The sequence below is a fragment of the Indicator indicator genome, chromosome 13 (genome assembly GCF_027791375.1).
Source record: "Indicator indicator isolate 239-I01 chromosome 13, UM_Iind_1.1, whole genome shotgun sequence".
Lineage (NCBI taxonomy): Eukaryota > Metazoa > Chordata > Aves > Piciformes > Indicatoridae > Indicator > Indicator indicator.
Genome location: NC_072022.1, coordinates 20,686,088 through 20,703,149, shown reverse-complemented (window position 1 = coordinate 20,703,149; position 17,062 = coordinate 20,686,088). Strand labels below are relative to the sequence as shown.

Here is a 17,062-nt window from a genome sequence, read left to right as displayed (position 1 = left end):
GGTTCTTGTAAACTTATATATGGAAAGGTAAATAAATGCACCAGAAATAAGTATAAAAATTATACTTGGTCATCAGATGAAAGCAGAGAAAGGATGAGTTGCTCCTTTCAGCCCAGGTTGGTTTTGGAAAGTATTGACTTAGCAAAAGGACATCTTTAAAATGAAGGCTGAAGAAGCTTCCTGGCTCCTGAGGAAGGATAGCCTGTATCAAATCCTAAGCATTAACTAATGTAAACCCCACTTACTCTGGGGTGAAGAAGTTGCTTAGATTTTCCCCTTCTTGCTCACAAGCCAATTTTTCAAGCTACTTCTTGTATAAAGAACATAGTTCAGTGGTTGCTGAGTGTGTTGGCAATGCCTTGAACTCATGGGTACTTTTTATCATAAATGCTATTTTGCATACCAGTGGGATGCTGTAGTTTCCCTGTACTGCCCTACTTTCCCAAGGGCATTAAAAAGCTGTAGGCTGATGGTAGGCACAAATGATGCAGGCAGTCCTGCCAGGTCCATACTGATTATAGAAGGCCTGCTGTAGTTCAGTGTTACAGGCACATCCATCACCAATGCTGTCACCTTAGAGCCAGACTGGCACTTCAAGCTCACCCAAAAATACTCCAAAACCAGTCCCTGCCTACAAGAACCACCTCGGAGCCCACTGTAACTGCTGAAGCCCAAATGTGGGTAGAACATGAACACACCCATTCAACTCTTCCAAAAAAGCTGGCACTTTTACCTTCCACACTTCAGAGAGGTCAGAGAGCTGCTGTCACCCTCCCCTCTAACCAAGAAGCAACTATTTAACAATTTAAGTGAATATAGAAGTATTTTATTGAACATTCAAACTTCATTAAGACATGTGCAATATGGCAAATTTTACTGGGTTTAACCCTAACTAAGACAATAGTATGATTGCTTGCTGGGGCTTAGCAACAGGGTCCAGATCACACTTACCACTAATTAAATACTTTATTGAATAAATACATATGAAACAAATGCATTTTAATGCTCTTATAAAAGTTTAGAGATTTTGAAAGGCCTTTCCAATTCAATCTGCCATGTTAAGTACATACAATAAAGGAAGGTAGGCTAGTTTAACATAATTGGCTGACTTTATACAGCACTTATATCTTTTAGTCCATAAGTAAATTATTAAATGATAAAGAACATCTAATACAACCACTTCTACAGAACTAGGAAATAAATTTCTAATAAAGAAAAAATTTACAGACCCCATGACTTTCCACCCAACCCCAACAGTCTAACCCTAAAGTGGATAAAGCCAATGGCTTTCCCCACAAGAGCTCACGACAGAAAGTCGCTTCGCTTATCAAAAATCTGTTTTTCTGATCCGTTATGAGCATTGAGACAAGATTCGATGTATCCCCAAAGAAAGAAGCACAATGCGCGTTGTGAAGTGCCTATTCAGCAACAGCGAGCACTGCATTCACAACCACCTCATCCCAGGGATTAAATGAGATCAGCCACATTCATCGGCATCTCCTCCACTGTAGTATTGTAGAAAGTCTCAATGTCTCGCAGGATCCTCTTGTCCTCTTCAGTGACAAAATTGATAGCCACACCTTTTCTGCCAAAACGACCACCCCGGCCAATTCTGCACAAAGAGAAAACACATTTATAGAGGTTAACCACTCCAACCCACTTCCAATGTCTGCAAGATCCATTCATTAACTGCTGCGCTTTTATGTGCCACTGGCCAGTTTATGCTGTGTGTACAGGACCAGATGCTACTAAAGTCATGCCTGGTCCAGAGAGACTAGCAGTTAGTGCCAGCAGTACAGATGTGGTGTCCATCCTATGAAGGGTAGCAGAGCAGAAAAGGTTACTCTTTTTGGCTGCAAAGTAAGATCTTTATTTAATGGTTGGTACTGTGTTACAGAGTCCTAGCTTGGTCTCCCTCCCCTCTGTTCAAACACCCAAACTACATGCATCCAGTCCCAAGCACATGGCATAGAGGAGGTAGCTACCGTTCAAAAATCAACTGTTCCTAAATACACTTACATCCACTAACATGAAACAGCACTCAACTGGAAAATTTAATTCAACAGAACTGTTTCCAGTGGGAAAACTTAGCTTGTTTTCTTTAAAAAATTGAAAAATCCAAGCTCAAAGATTTTTGGATAAGCCCAGGTCAGTCACTAACACATCACAGTACAATTGCACCCACCCTAAGTTCTACCTCCCTGCAGACTGCACAATAAAGCACCTAATCAGCAAGAGCTAAACACACAAATTGCTCACAAAACTTAGGGAATAATCATGACAAAAGAAATAAATAAATACCAACTCGCTCTTTATTCAAACTGTGCCGCTTACGAATCCACGTCCTAAATTACGTCAACGCCGTTTCTGAGCACCATCTTGTGTCATCAACTGCTGCTATCGACTCCTGTATTTTTTTACATCAAGTAACAAAGCACAGTTTACTTAATTTAAGGGCAGTCACTAGAAGCAGTTAACTAAACCTAGGGAAACAACTCAAAATTGCTACCAGAAGACACACCACAGAGGAAAGCATCCCACTCTAAGAGGAGCCACCAAGAGCAAACGAGGCACACAAAATATGAACCCAGTTGGACCTCCACAAGTGAAGGCTGTCCTACACAACTAGTTTGCTAAGAATATTAAGGACTGTCACCAAGCAGCATCAAGATGAGCTAAGACCTAGAGAGCTGACATTGCTGTCAAGATGCCACACCAAAAATTTCTCTTGTACTGCACAACCTACATGACAAAAAAGTAGTTCAGTAGCTGGCAACTTTCCCAAATCTCAAGGAATGATCAGCCATCACTGAACTCACACATCTAAGTTTTCCCACTGCTTTTATTGTGCAAAAGCTCTGCTCTTCCCTCATGTCAGAACCATAGCTTTGCTAAAGTCAGGGCTTTTTTTCAAGCTTTTACTTCCTGCTGGCTTTGTTGGCAGTTACTGTATGAAAGGATGCACAACACCTCCAAGTCACTGGCAAGGACTAAAGGAAAAACCAGGTGAGGCTCTGTGCAGATTTCTGTAGAGGACAGGACATTCAGTGGAGCACACCAACTGAAGGAGAAAGAAAACCAACCTGTGAATGTAGTTCTCACGATTGGTCGGCAGGTCATAATTTATAACCAGTGACACTTGCTGGACATCAATGCCACGAGCCTGAAAAGCAATAGAGAGTCTTGAATGCAAGTTACAGGCTTTAGGTTCAGCTGCTTATCCAATGCTTTTGTAGGCCATATGGTTAGTTACGAACTACAACTGTGTAGTCCATAGTGGAACATAGTCTTTACTCTTCCAAAATGCTTTCAACAGTTCAGGCTACAAGAACCTTCACTGAATTAGGAAGCTTTTGGTACCAAATTTAAGCATTAACCTGTTCAGGGTAAGCTAATACGCACCAGCAAGTCAGTGGTGATCAGGACACGGCTCGATCCTGATCTAAACTCTCTCATGATAACATCCCGTTCCTTCTGGTCCATGTCACCATGCTGTAGAGCAGAAAGAATTTAAAATTAGTATAGTTCCAACACTCCAGAGTGAAACACCTTTTTAACAAGAGATGTATGAAACCCAGCGTCCCTACCTGCTGTGAGGTCGAAGCAGGTAGGGATAGATGGAAACATTTTTCTTTAAGCAGGGGGAACGATAATACAGCACCACACAGCTGTATTATAACTTTCCTGCTCCTCACTCAAATACATCTGGTTTGTTTTTCAGTTTGCACATTGCAGTACACAACTTGTGGAAATGTCAATTCTTACCAGAGCTGAGACAGTGAAGTCCCTGGCGTGCATTTTCTCTGTAAGCCAGTCTACTTTTCTCCTCGTGTTCAGGAAAATGACAGCCTGTGTAATGGTCAGTGTCTCGTACAAATCACAGAGAGTATCCAGCTTCCACTCCTGAACAGAGCAAAGATGATCAGGAAATGCCTCATGCCACTGACAGTTCAGCACAGAATAAGACACTCTTCAACAAAGAATAAGCTTGTGACTAATTTACAGAGCAATTACATTCAAGTATGACCCTAGAGGTTGATACAAGACATTTACGTTTCTGCAGCAACTGTTGCACCAAAATCTTCAGACAGAGGACACTGGACATTAAGAAAGAGGTCCACCCTTGTCTTTGTGGATCCAGTGCATGGATTTTCTTCTTCTTGTCTATACTCTGCTAGCATTACTACAGAAACCAAAGCTCAGCCTTGGTTTCTGTAATTTTAGCACAGTGCTTTAACAAGAAGGTGAGAACTTAAACATTAACTTTTTCCAGGCAGAGAAAGTTCAGCCGATACCAACCTCTCTTTCCACGTTAATGTAGAATTGCTTGATACCCTCCAGAGTCAGTTCTTCCTTCTTCACCAAAATACGTATGGGTTCTCTCATGAACTTTTTGGTCACCTCCAACACATCCATTGGCATTGTAGCTGACAGCAACACAACCTAGAATGGATTACTGGGTGTCAACAAGTACTTAGGATGCCAACTTGGATTCAAGCAATTCAACAGCTCTTAGCTACGCTGTAGCCAAGTCTGCATCCACCAGTTTTAACCCTGTAGAAGGTTTTTTTACCTGGATGTTCGTGCTTAATTTTTGAAAGATCTCATAAATTTGATCCTTGAATCCACGGCTCAACATTTCATCAGCTTCATCCAGAACGAACATTTTAATCCATTTAGGTGCTATTAAAAAAAGACAAAAAAGAATATCTCATGAAGTTTCAAAAACACCAAATACTTTGACATCACACTCCTTTAAGAGTAAGCTTTCCAATATAGCTCTTTCCAATGAATGCAATTGCATTACTTGAGCTCTTACTAGGTATGAGATTTGTATTAGGAGTTTATTATGAAAAGCAAAACTGAATTCATACTTACACAGGTAGCGTCTGTTTAGCATATCAAACACACGCCCTGGAGTTCCCACCACAATGTGTGGAGCCTCAGCCTGAAGTTTTTGCATTTCATTGCGAACATTTGTGCCACCAATGCAAGCATGGCATGTTGCTCCCATGTAATCTCCAAGGGCCAGAATTACCTTTTGAATCTAAAATAAAACCCTTCCATTAATAGCAGTTCCTGGTACATGAAAAGATTAAGCCCTGTATCATTGCCACTTATGGGTAGCTTTGGAAGCTAAGACAGCAAACAAGGACTATGCAAGCTTATGGCTAGAAAAGGCCAGTTGCTAGTGATTTTGCCCAACTACTTGTTATCAAAGCTCTTCCCTACAGAACTAAGTCAGAGGCACTGAAGTGAGATTTTGGTCCTTACTAGTTGAACTATCATCTGCTACATTAAAAGCAGGGCCTCCAAAAGCAAACTCATGTTAAAGAATCTTAAGCACTTGCAGGAAATTCATGAAGATTGTGCAAGTGCACAACTATGTGCCAGGCTTCCAACAAATCTCACCTCCCCAGTGTCTTCAGAGTAGAACAAAGACTAAACATTCTGACCAGAGGTCCTAATTCCAGGGATCTGTTTTGGTTTAGGTTTTTCCCCCTTTGTTAGCTCCCCTTCCTATCTGATTTACTCTGTTTACCTTTACCTTCACTATAGCACTGGCACCTCAGCATATGCTAATTGAAAAAGGCAGTTCTGTTTTAAATTCACTTCAAACCTGATTTACATTCATCCCAAAATATCCTGTAAGCTTTCTTAAATGCTCCCACTTAGCAAAACAAAATGCCAAGCCTTGAAGGTAAAACAGACATGCAGTAACAGTCAGGAAAACATCACAAAGTACAATGAAGTGATCACACGCTCACTGCAGTTTTCATGTTGCACAACTGCACTCAAGTTCAAATAGCCTCTGAAAAGTATGTTTGTTTCCACTCAGAACACTGGGCTTTAATAACATTTTTGGGTTTCTGCTGAAGGTGCTCCCTCAGAACTATACACAGCATAGCAGCTGGCTCCTGCCGACCTGCCCCAGCACATTCCTTCAATGCATCAGCTCAGCTTTCCAAGCAGGCAGAGAACTTGTGGGACAAAAGCCAGTTTACACCCCCATTACTCAACACAAAACGGGTTCTGAATGGATATAGGTTACAGCCCCTTAAGAAGTCTGTATTTGTCTCACAGTTGTGAAACCTGAAACCTATGCAACACACAAGCAGCTTTTTTAACTACACTATCAATACCTGTTGAGCCAGTTCTCTGGTAGGGGCCAATACTAGTGCTTGGGTCTCCTTGAGATCAATCTCCAACTGCTGCAGGATGGAAATAGCAAATGTGGCTGTCTTGCCAGTACCTGACTGAGCTTGAGCAATCACATCATACCCTAAAAAAAGTAGGATACACATTTACTGCTCCCACAGGTCATTCATGTTTTCAGTTTTATTTTATTCTGTTTGAAGTGATCAGTATTTAAGAGTTCTCTCCATTTCAGGTCAGTCCCGAAAGATGGTGTACCATCATATCACTTGTTCAGTAACCATTAAAAATAGGCATCACAGATTAGTAACACAGTGTATGCATTTTACAATGTTTTCCTAATTATCGGATGTTGTTATCAACAAATGAATCACCTGCATACCTTTGATGCACGGAATAATAGCTCTCTGCTGAATAGCTGATGGCTTCTCAAAACCATAAGCATAAATACCCCTTAGAAGGGACTCTTTTAAATTCATATCATCAAAATTGTCAACAATCTCATTCCAATTGCTCTGTAACAAAGGAAAAAACACAGAAAATGTTAAATCCAACATCTGTCTCCATCAGCGATTACATTTTCAAGTCACTTCACACGTTCTCACCTCAATGACACCATCGGGGTCCATTCCCTCAGGGCCGCCATGGTCTCTGCCACCGAAGAAAACAAGCGATTAACACAGGAGCAACTAACATGCAGAAGCGAGTTAACACCTCTGGAACCCGTGACAGATCAATCCCAGCAGGTGCTCTGGTATTTTGCCAAAGCAAAAACTCCGACCTGCCCTGGGTGCCTTCGACCCAAGTCCTCAGATCTCAACGTTAACAGATCATCCAATCTTTCAAGCTACAGCGCGGCTCAGTGGTTTCAGACTACTGAAAAACCCACCATAAATACCACGGCTCGAACGGAGGCGAACGGTGTGGCCATACAGAGCTGCCACCACGTGCCGCGCTTAACAGTCGGCACCCAGCATGCTAAGCAGGCCGGGCCGCGCTGCCGCTGCGCACTCCAAGCCAGCTCCGCTGCCGCAGCCAGGGCCAAGGTGGAGGGGGGGGAGGTGGCGGCGGGGGGGAGCGGCCTCCCGGCGGCGCTGCGCTGCGCTTCCCCCGCCCCGCCCCATCGACTCTCGCGAGAGCTCCACCCCCAGCATTGCGCAAACCCACGATGGCCGCCCGTGCCGCGCCCCGCACCCCTCCCCGGGAAAATGGTTTCATCCGCAGCCGGGCCCGCAAAGCCGGGGCAAGCCAACGGCGGGAGCCGGGTGGGGGCAAAGGGGCAGGGCGAATAAGTTTAGGAAAAAAATTCTGAATACGGCCCTCAAACATTACAATTAAAGCGTAGCTCAATGGGTATGATTAAGTTAAACCCAAACCTTTCTTCAGGGGTGGAGGTGACAGGAAACCAACCACCGAGTATCGAGCCCCAAAGAAAACAGCTAAGGCTTCGCTGAACCGCGAGTAAGGGGAAATACGGGACCGAAACATCTAGAAGCGGGAGGGGTCGGGCGCTGTGTAACCCCAGCGCCGAGCCGTCCTCGCAGCGCGCCTGGAGCGTGCACGCAAGCCCCCCCCAAACACCCAGCCGCACTTCTTTCGCTCTCCCCGGCCGCTCCGCCCTGCCCAGCGACCCTCCGTACGCGAAAACAGCCCGCGGCCTCAGCACGCCCCACCATACCTGCTATAATCCGCGGAGCCTCCTGACATGTTCCGACCACCAGCTCAGTCCTCAACTGAAAAGGCAAAGCCTCCGCCGCGCCTCCTTTATATAGCCGCTCCGATGCCGGACTCGTTTCGCTCTGCTTTGCGCATGGATATACATCTCCCGCCGCTGCGAAAAAAAGAGAAATCCCTCAGGATTGAGCCTCTTTCCTAAACTATTACACTCATCTCACTGTCTGAGATACTCTGAAGAGGGCTCCTGAGCCATCTCGAGGCCACAAAGTCAGGGGAACGTAGAACTACTTTCCTCCGAGTGCGGAAGGATATTGCACCACTAGCGGCGTGACAGCGCCTCGCTCCTTCCTCCCGCTCTGCCCCCTCCCTACTTGCTCCTGTGCACGGGGTTTCCTGCTCCGGCCCTGCTGCAGCGCAGGGGGAAGGGGAGCCTGGCGGAGCTGTGGGGCGGGGTGTGCGGCGGGACCGGGCCAGGGTGGTCCGGGACTGTGGGGGTGCTGGCAGTCGCGCTCAGAAAGGCAGCGAGCAGAGCATGCGGCAGCAACGGAGGGATAGAATGGCATCCCGTCATGGCCACGTTCCCTCCGCCATGTCCGTTATTGTTAAAGCCCTGGAGTGAGGGACGATAGGAGAGCGGCCTCCTGGGGCGGATGCAGGCGGCGCCTGGGCCCCAGGGCTCGGCCCCTTCTTCCTACACACCGAAATGGCTTCCTCCTTCCTGGTAGTCAAAACACACCCCGAATTCTTGTTTCTCAGCTTCTGGTGAGGGGCTGGAAGGGGCTGAGCGAGGGGTGAGCAGGATCCGATGGGGCAGTGAGGTGAGGGGCGGAAAATAGTGGCGTTTGAGGGCTCCTTGCAGGTCCGACCTTTCTCGGCCCGAGCCCTAGCTATGCTGTGTCCCGGACCTGCTGAGCCCAGTTCCGGTGAGCCCAAGCTCAGGAAGCGTTTGTGTGGAAACCGGCGCTGTGGTGAGCAGGCCGGGCAGGCCCGGGGGAGAGCCGGGGTGTGAGGCAGCAGCAAGCTGAATCATGCAGATTTGTCACGGGGTGTTAGAAGCTGGATCATTTCTAAAGGGGATGACGGCGTATTTGGAGACTGTAGGAGACAGGCAGGGTGGTCCTCAGGGTGCCGCTGGAAATGCGGTGCTGTGATGTGCTGCGGTTCCTCGTACAGCCGTGTCTGCAAAAACAATCTGTCAGGACTGATTTGAAGGTTAGTGCATTCCAAAATAAATCAGAGAGGAAATGTTACTGTGCAGACTGATTCAGTGAAATGATCAGTGATCATGCCCAGTGATCTACACAGCACTGTAGGGAAAAAATTACAATTTTAATGCTCTTCTCAGGTTTTAAAATAATCTGTCAATATTTCTTATGTGGGCAAACAATATAAATTGTGAGCAGTAATTTTTGCCCACTTTAATAGCTTTATGTGTGTCACTTCTCAAACTTGTTTCCATAGTGATTTCATATATATATATATATATATGTGTGTGTAAACAAATGGAGGCAGTGATTGAGAAACCCAAATGTTTACCTGTCTAGAATATTGTAAATTGTTTAGAACCATCTAGAATATCCATATAGGGAACCTCTGAAAGACTGAATGTACATTAGCTCTATCTATGGTAGCATCTGCTGGGGCAATATTACCTAGAGAAATAGTGCAACACCAGTGTTATCTTGGCTAAATTATGTAACTGCAGCTCCTCTCTTGACCCACCCTAATGCTCTCAACTTGTGTCCATTTATGCTAGGGAGAAAATACTGAGGATGGTTCTTGTATCTGCAATTGAGACAGCCACCCAACAATAACCACAAGCCTTTTGAAATGAGTGACATCAGCTTGTGTGGACCCACAAATCTATGGCTGTCACAGAAATGGGGTGGTCTGAAGAACATGAACACAGCTTCGTGCTGGCGTGGTTAGATTTCCCATTAAAGATCACTCTAGGTTTAAATGGAAATAATACTACTGAATATTTGTTTTTATTAAGGATCTTGATTAAGATCTTTATTAAGAAAGGAGCAGAATGTATCTGGGTTCTTTTCATTTATATAAGTATTGCAGTTAGGTCTTAAAGCATTTGCAAACCTGAGTGAAAAATATTTTTTGATGTGGGAGTTTCAGGAAGACAAGCCATCATTTTCCACAGGTTTTAAATGTCTTTTTAAAAAAGCAACATTCGTGATGTCAGAAACAAGTACCTGGTTTATCTTCTCCTGTAAAGAATTTGTATCACTTCAGATTGTCTGTGCACTCAAACCAGTTCAAAGGTTTGGTTTTTGACAAAAGTTGTTTTCAACAAGGCTTTCCTAGCTCTCTATGAATAGTTATAGGAGACACTTTCCCTTGCTCTAACTTGCTGCAAGTCTTGTTTTACTCCACTTGGCCAAACTTCATCCCATTTAAAAAAATCCCAACCAACCAGCCAACAAAACAAGAAAACCCAAAAACCACAACAAACAACCAAAAAACAACCTTGGAAGTTTTTTTTTTTTTTTTTTACTTCAACCAAGGGATGATTTTAAAAATGGGTTTTGTTATCCACTGTGTGCAGTAACAGCATCTGGGAGGCTCTCAGTCAGATGCCAAGATTTCTTTATGCAGGCATGAAAGAACTATGGAGTAAAACAGCATCACCTGCCCTAGGGCTGATCACTGGCATTTAGAGAGGAGCTTGAAACTTCTGTTCTCAGGATTTTGTTCATCTGTGATCTACTTGGTGCTTGAATGTGAACATCTGTGTGTGTATTCATACCTCCTGTCATGTGGTCATGGCAGAGTTTGACAAATCTGATGAGTTGGGCTGTTACTTGCTCTGGTTCATTATCGTTTTGATCCACTGCTATAGATGCTCTGTATTTGCCTTAAGTACTGTATGACTGGAAGTGTGAAATTGTGTTTTAAGAGATTCTCCTGGATGTGACATCAAGGCATTTGAGAAAAGGAATCCAGTGTCTCATCCAGTGAAAATCACTGACTTGTTTCACCAAATGAAAAGGGGAGAGAATTAGAGAATTCTTTTTTTTTTTTTTTCATTAATTTTGGATAAGGGAAGGATTGGAAACACGTGAATCAGTTCTCTCTTTTTGTGAAACAAGACAGCAGAAATTCAGCACTGTTGGCCCAGCAATGACCCTAACTGTACTAGAGGGAAAGTTTTAGACATTTCGTACTCTTTAAACCCAGTGTACTTGAATGCAGTGTTTGGGAAATAATTCTTTGGCTACAGGAGGGCAAACAGCCATTTCATTTGTGATCTCATATCTAATTTGTATACTTTTAGACTGGTGATAGCCATGTTATGCCTGGAACTCTTCATGATCTGAACATGGACCATCATAGTGAGAGGTATCAGAAGCTAAGATTTTGTTACTCACAAAACTCTTGGATTGACCCTGGGATTTGTTAGGGCTTTAAATCTTACTAAGCTTTCCAGAGCAGTCTCAACTGAAAACTTGCTCCTCAAGGAACAGGTTGATGTTATCATCAGGAAGAAGAGATACCAAAAAGATACTAAATAATACGTCTGTGCTGCTAAAGATAGGATCCATGGCCGCATTTACATGTACACATATATACTTAAGTAGATGTCTCTCCCCAAAAGACAATCCTGGTGAATCATGAGCTCTTTAGTGAGAGTGAGCATAATTATACATTTATCAACAGGGGGTAACAGATGGACTAGCTGGTTTAGCAGCTGGGTTTCCAGTCATTATTCATGCAGATTGAAGTAGAGAATGAGCTATCTAAAGAAAGCAGTAGGAGCTGACACCTCCTGAAAGTGAGCTCGAGTTGAGCAATCCCTGCTCATCAATATTCTGGCAAAGGCGATGTCACAGTTTGCACTAGGAAATTGCAGAAATCTCCTTTTAGAAATCTCTTACCATGATTTGAATTTACCATGAAGCTGTCATGTACTTCCTGGGAAACGTGGGAGATCACAAGTTCCTTCCCTGCATTGGCATGTCTGGTGCTAGAGCACATCCTGGACATTATTCAATTGCCACAACTAGCAGGGCTAAGAAAGTAATTGTAAACAGAGTTTATTCAGAGTAGGTCACGTTAAGAATCAAGATGATTTGTTAGGGTGTTGTTAGTAAGAAGTAATGTTTTTCAGTTCAGCATTCCCAAAGGATCCTGCCTAAACAAAAGCATGCTTCCTCAGATGTAGGAGTGGATAGGAAAGATTCTGGCAGATTTCCAGGGGAGAGAAAGTCCAAATTCCAGGACTCCCATGCTTGTAATTTAGATGCAGTCACGGTTTCATTAATGCTAGGATACACTTTTTTGTAGTTCCACTGAAATTATACTCTAAAACAAACTAAAGAATTTGTAAGATGCTGTGGGTTCAGTGCTTAGAGTGAGCTCACTTTGTATTCTTCATTGTCCCAGGGTACTCTGAAATCTACATTATGATGACTCTAGCGCATTAGTCTACTGAGCTTGCTTTGTCATGCTTTTTTAAAAGTCATTTTCCAACTTTGTTATGCTTTGACAGATATTTCTACTCTTTGTAACTGTAATCAAACTTGTGTTGTGAAATCTTAATGATGTCTTCATTGAGTGAATTGAAAGTACTTCCAGACATGGAATGTTCTCTCCCTGTGGAAGTTTTGTCTCACTGTAAAGTTGTGTGCTAGGCCAATAGGAACTCTTTCAAAAATGCTTAAATGATTTAGGAGCCCAGCACTATAGAAAGGCAGTGGGATTTGGGCTACTTGAGTTAGTTCACTTGTCCCACGTGCTCAGTCTATTCAAGATATTCAGACCTATACAGGGTGGATAGGACCCTTTCCTGACCAGCTGATTCATCTGAAATGTCTGTGTGGTGGTTCCTGGCAGTGTGCTCCCTAATTGCTTTGAACACCAGTCTCCGAGGAGTATACCTACTTCAGTTTGGTGGAGTTTTGTTTCTCAGCCTAAATTCTCTCATTCCAAGTAAGATCCTTTTTTTCTTCATGATGATCATTTGTTAAACTGGTTTAGACTAATCTACTTCTTTTTTAAAGAAACGACAAAGTTATGTGAATTCTGTATTGGATGTTATTCATCTAGTACCTCATCTTAGAGGTTGGAGCTTAAATTCAAACTTGTAGTGATCTTAGTGCCTTCAGAGGTCTGAAGTTATCTGTTACATATTTCGCTATAATTTTTTAAGAAAGATGGTTTCATTTTTATGCAGAGGGATACAGCAACACTAAAGGTGTACTTGTGACCTGCTGCTGAAAGGAAGTGGTGGAAATATTCTAGGGCCTCAGAGGAACCTGGTATTCTCAGTCCTTTCTTAGAGGATCAAAAATCTAAAGAACTAATGGGAAGTTAAATACTTCTTATTTTTATAATAGATACATATTATCCAAGGAAGGGCAACAAAGCTGCTGAGGGGTCTGGAGCACAAGTCTTATGAGGAATGGTTGAGGGAACTGGGGGACACCTTTTCATGTTCTATAACTGCCTTGAAAGGAGGTTGTAGCGAGGTGGAGGTCAGTCTCTTCTCCCAGGTGACAAGCAACAGCATGAGAGGAAATGTCCTCAGGTTACACCAGGGGAGGTTTAGATTGGGTATTTAGTACAATTTCCTCTCTGAAAGAGAGGTTAAGTATTGGAACAGGCTGCTCAGGGAATTGGTGGAGTCACCATCCCTGTGTAGATGTGGCAGTTAGGGACATGGTTTAGTGGTGGACTTTGCAGTGTTAGGGTAATGTTTGGACTTGATCTTTTTCAACCTTAATTATTGTGTGATTCTACAGGGTTTTTAATCTAGTGGCCTTTGAACTTGTGAAGAATTTCCCACTTCAGTTAGCATTACATTTGGCTTCTAATTGAAAACTAGTGTTAATCTTAGAAAGTTAGTATTTCCTTTCTTAGAAGAAATATGTAAATTACTGTTAGTTTTCTTACTTTATACTCATTAAAAAAATTATCATATGGGATCACTTATGGTGGTCCTGTGATTTTAGTAACTATTCTGGTAGTAATAAGAATGTTGGCATGATAAAATCCCAACCCAAATGCTTGGAATGGGAATACACTTTTCTTTCCACGACTTAGTCATTCAGTCCTCTGCATGCTTTAAAACTCAATAATCATAATTTTAGGTCTTGGATGTTCTCCTTGATTGAGCAGTTGGATTCTTGCAGTTTTTGAGGTGTGCAGTCAGGCCCGGAACATGGAGTCAGTCTAGTTCTGTTCTCTGATGTATTAAAAACTGTGTGTCCACAGGCATGTAATTTTAGTACTAAAATTGAACAGATGATATTTATTAGAGACTTACTTTTATTGGACTGAGAGCTCTTTCTGCACTTCAGTTTACTTCTCTGTAACATGGCTATGATGGTGTTTTCCTCAGAGGTGATGTGTGGACATATGTTTGAAAAAAGTGGAGATAAGTAATGGTGGGAGGCCTAGAAATCTTTAATAGCAGTTATGTGTCTACTTTCAGGGTAGAGTTTGTTCTTTCTATTACAAAAGTAAAGAAAGCTAGAGAGATTAAGCAGGTGGCAGCTGCTGCTAACATCCTAACAGAGTTACATTTGTGATTTTGCTTTTCTGTACTGCCATGAAATAATGCATGTCATGTGTTTCTGTGACATGCTCTGCAGAGTACTTTTTTCCCAGTTCTGAGAGAAAGGTAAATATGAGCCTCTGTGTTCTTTTGAAAAAAACATTTTTCCTTCTGATATTGGTTACCCAGTTATGTAGCCCTTATGGTTACTCAATTTGGAATTCACTGAAGCTGCTTGAAGTTTTTTTTGCTGCTGAGCTGATTTCAGTTGTTTAGTTTTTGGAACAGCCGCTATAGGCAGACATGTGCCCTGATTTGAATTTTGATTCCCCTTCCTTAGTGATCAAAAAGTTGAGTGTTACGTTCTTAGTGGGAGGAACTAATGCCTGTGAAACAAGACCAAGGTGAAAACACCAAAATGGCTAAGTAGTTCTTTGATTTTACAGGGCGACATTCTCACAACCAGAGTTCGTGGTAAGAAACCTAATAATCTCTAATATGTATTGTGGATACACTTAGCTTGATAGATGCTTCATGTCCTGACTGGTGGAACCTAGTCATGCAACTCAGTTCTTCCCCATCCAAACTGCACTTTCAGACGTTAGAACAAACACACTGTGCTTTTCAGAGTTAATGAGCAGCACTGTGAGTTATGAGGGCCCGTTTCAAATCAGTGATAACAAAATGGCTATGTTTTGTCAACTGATACAGCATTGCACAGAAAGCTTTGGTAGGAGTGTCTTAACAGACATTCTCAGAATATTTAATATGTCTATGTCCCTGAACATTAAGAGTAAGATATCATAGAAACCACTACACTGTTTTTTAACAGAAGCTCTTTCTGTCCATGTCCAGCCTTGTGTGTTAACTGAAGTCTCTTCCTCCTTCTCTAGTAGAGCATTTTAACCTCCAGAAGAGTGTTCTGCAGTTTATGGAGTTTGTTACAACATGTAAATGTTAACAATAAATACTTTGTCATTAATAAAATGAGCTGCATTGTCAGAATTTTTCTTCTGAGCTATGCTTTTTGAAAGAAAATTGAGACTATTCACTTCTGCAGGTATCTGTAGCTCAGATTCCACAACTTTTGTTTCTGCCACTGATACTGACTTAATAAGAAATTGTAGATGAGTAGTTTCAGATTTGTGCCCTTGTTTCACCTGCCAGTAAAATGAAATTTACATCTCCTGTCTTTGAAGGACCTCTTTGATTATAAACTACTTAAGGTTGGGACTGATAGCTTTAGGTGCTCTGCTTCATCCTGCAAAACAATCAGTTCTGTGTGGAAGTTGAGATTCTACCTAGGTAAAGTTAAAAAAAATTGATCAAGATAGACATTGTGACTTGTTTAACAATTTGTTTGTTAAGGTGTCTGAGGGTTTTTGGATGAAAAATATAAATATTGAAAAGCTTTTCTCTTTAACAATGTGACAGATGCATTCTGTTGTTGTGGTTGGGTCTGAAAGGTGTGCCCATAAAGCTGAAGCTGTCAAGCAGGCTGCTGAAAAACTGTCTTGTCACTGCTCTGCTCTGTTGTTTGGGGGGTTTTTATAGTGTCACAAAGCCTTTGTAGGCCAGTCTTTGTGCTTTAACAGATTCCAATATGCTATTCTGTATCATCTTGTGTACTGCCTGATGAGACAAAAATGAAGATATAAGATGTAGGTTGGTAGAGAATTAATTCTTTTTCTCTCAGCTTGCATCTAGGAACACCTGCCTATGTTTTCCTGGGGTCCATTGACAGAAGCAAGCATGGACATTCACTGATGCAAGCAGAGACAGAATGCAGGTTATCACCTTATTTTACTCAGGTGAAGCTGTGGCATTGCTGGTGCTGATCCAAGGCATGTGCTTTAACATGCCATGTCACAGCAGCTGGCAGTGACCAGAAGCCTTTGTTCTTTGCACAGCAAGAGACAGAAAAGAGAGTTCACGTTGAATTGCAGAAATACATTGATTCATTTATTTCATGTATGGATTTAAAGTGATTAGGTTATCACTTGCTGGGAGTTTTTTTGCAATAAATAAAATGCCTCTCTTCAAAGTAGGTTTATGTTGTGCTAGGTACTTTAATTTGAGAGCTTCTGGTAATAATTATTTCTCAGTCTTAGAGCAGCTGTTAATTTGCTATTGTGTGCCACATTTCTTTGTAGCCCAGTCTTCTGATTAATTTAAAAGTAGCCAAGTCAGTAAAATACTAATTTTTAAGCAGGCAGATACTGTAGTACTCAGTAACCACCCAGTTACTGGCGTATTTTCTTTGCTCTTTTGTTCTCTGTAGCCTGTGTACCATTTCTAGATTATTCTGATAAACACTTTTCCGTGGATTACAAGACTGCAAGATCTTGTATGTCGTTATTCCTGTGATTTCAGCAGGAATTTTAACAAACAACCCACTGATTGTTTGTCTGAGTCTTTATTTGTTATTAATGACAAGATACTGTCATGGTTTAACCCCAGCTGGCAACTAAGCACCACACAGCTGCTTGCTTACTCCCCACCACTGGGTTCAGGGAGGGGATCAGAGGGACAGATACTTAAGAGTTTCAGGACTTCATTTGGGTGATATATTTTAGTTATCTTAGACATTTCTATTAAAAAAAAAATAAAAAAGCTGAGTTATGACAAAGATGATTTTATAGTTTATTACCCAAAAGGAGTTCTCTGATTTCCTTTACTCTTACTCCTTTGCATTGCTAACATTCAGCAACTCTGGGA

General features: G+C 42.3%; 1 protein-coding gene and 3 non-coding genes across 6 annotated transcripts; all 4 read right to left on the bottom strand.

Moving 5' to 3' along the window:
• Positions 1-829: 829 nt before the first annotated feature.
• On the bottom strand, positions 830-14,126 carry EIF4A2 (eukaryotic translation initiation factor 4A2). Of its 3 annotated transcripts, none has more exons than XM_054386254.1 (11): positions 14,110-14,126; positions 6,762-6,807; positions 6,539-6,671; positions 6,144-6,283; positions 4,879-5,047; positions 4,574-4,683; positions 4,300-4,443; positions 3,766-3,903; positions 3,403-3,492; positions 3,084-3,163; positions 830-1,612 (listed from the first exon to the last, which is right to left on the bottom strand). In XM_054386254.1, exons 2-11 carry the CDS (start codon positions 6,783-6,785, stop codon positions 1,468-1,470), a joined length of 1,173 nt encoding a protein of 390 aa, XP_054242229.1. In that variant the 5' UTR covers positions 6,786-6,807; positions 14,110-14,126; the 3' UTR covers positions 830-1,467. The 3 variants fall into 3 exon arrangements, with proteins under 3 accessions (XP_054242229.1, XP_054242228.1, XP_054242227.1); XM_054386253.1 differs by lacking the exon at positions 14,110-14,126 and adding an exon at positions 7,830-8,160 and having other exon boundaries at positions 6,762-6,805; XM_054386252.1 differs by lacking the exon at positions 14,110-14,126 and adding an exon at positions 7,835-8,160.
• LOC128970991 (small nucleolar RNA SNORA63) lies at positions 3,564-3,690 on the bottom strand. Its single transcript, XR_008489225.1, has one exon. It is a non-coding gene; the product is annotated as a small nucleolar RNA SNORA63 (small nucleolar RNA).
• LOC128971000 (small nucleolar RNA SNORA81) lies at positions 4,065-4,246 on the bottom strand. Its single transcript, XR_008489233.1, has one exon. It is a non-coding gene; the product is annotated as a small nucleolar RNA SNORA81 (small nucleolar RNA).
• On the bottom strand, positions 6,357-6,427 carry LOC128971002 (small nucleolar RNA SNORD2). The gene has a single exon (XR_008489235.1). It is a non-coding gene; the product is annotated as a small nucleolar RNA SNORD2 (small nucleolar RNA).
• Positions 14,127-17,062: the final 2,936 nt, after the last annotated feature.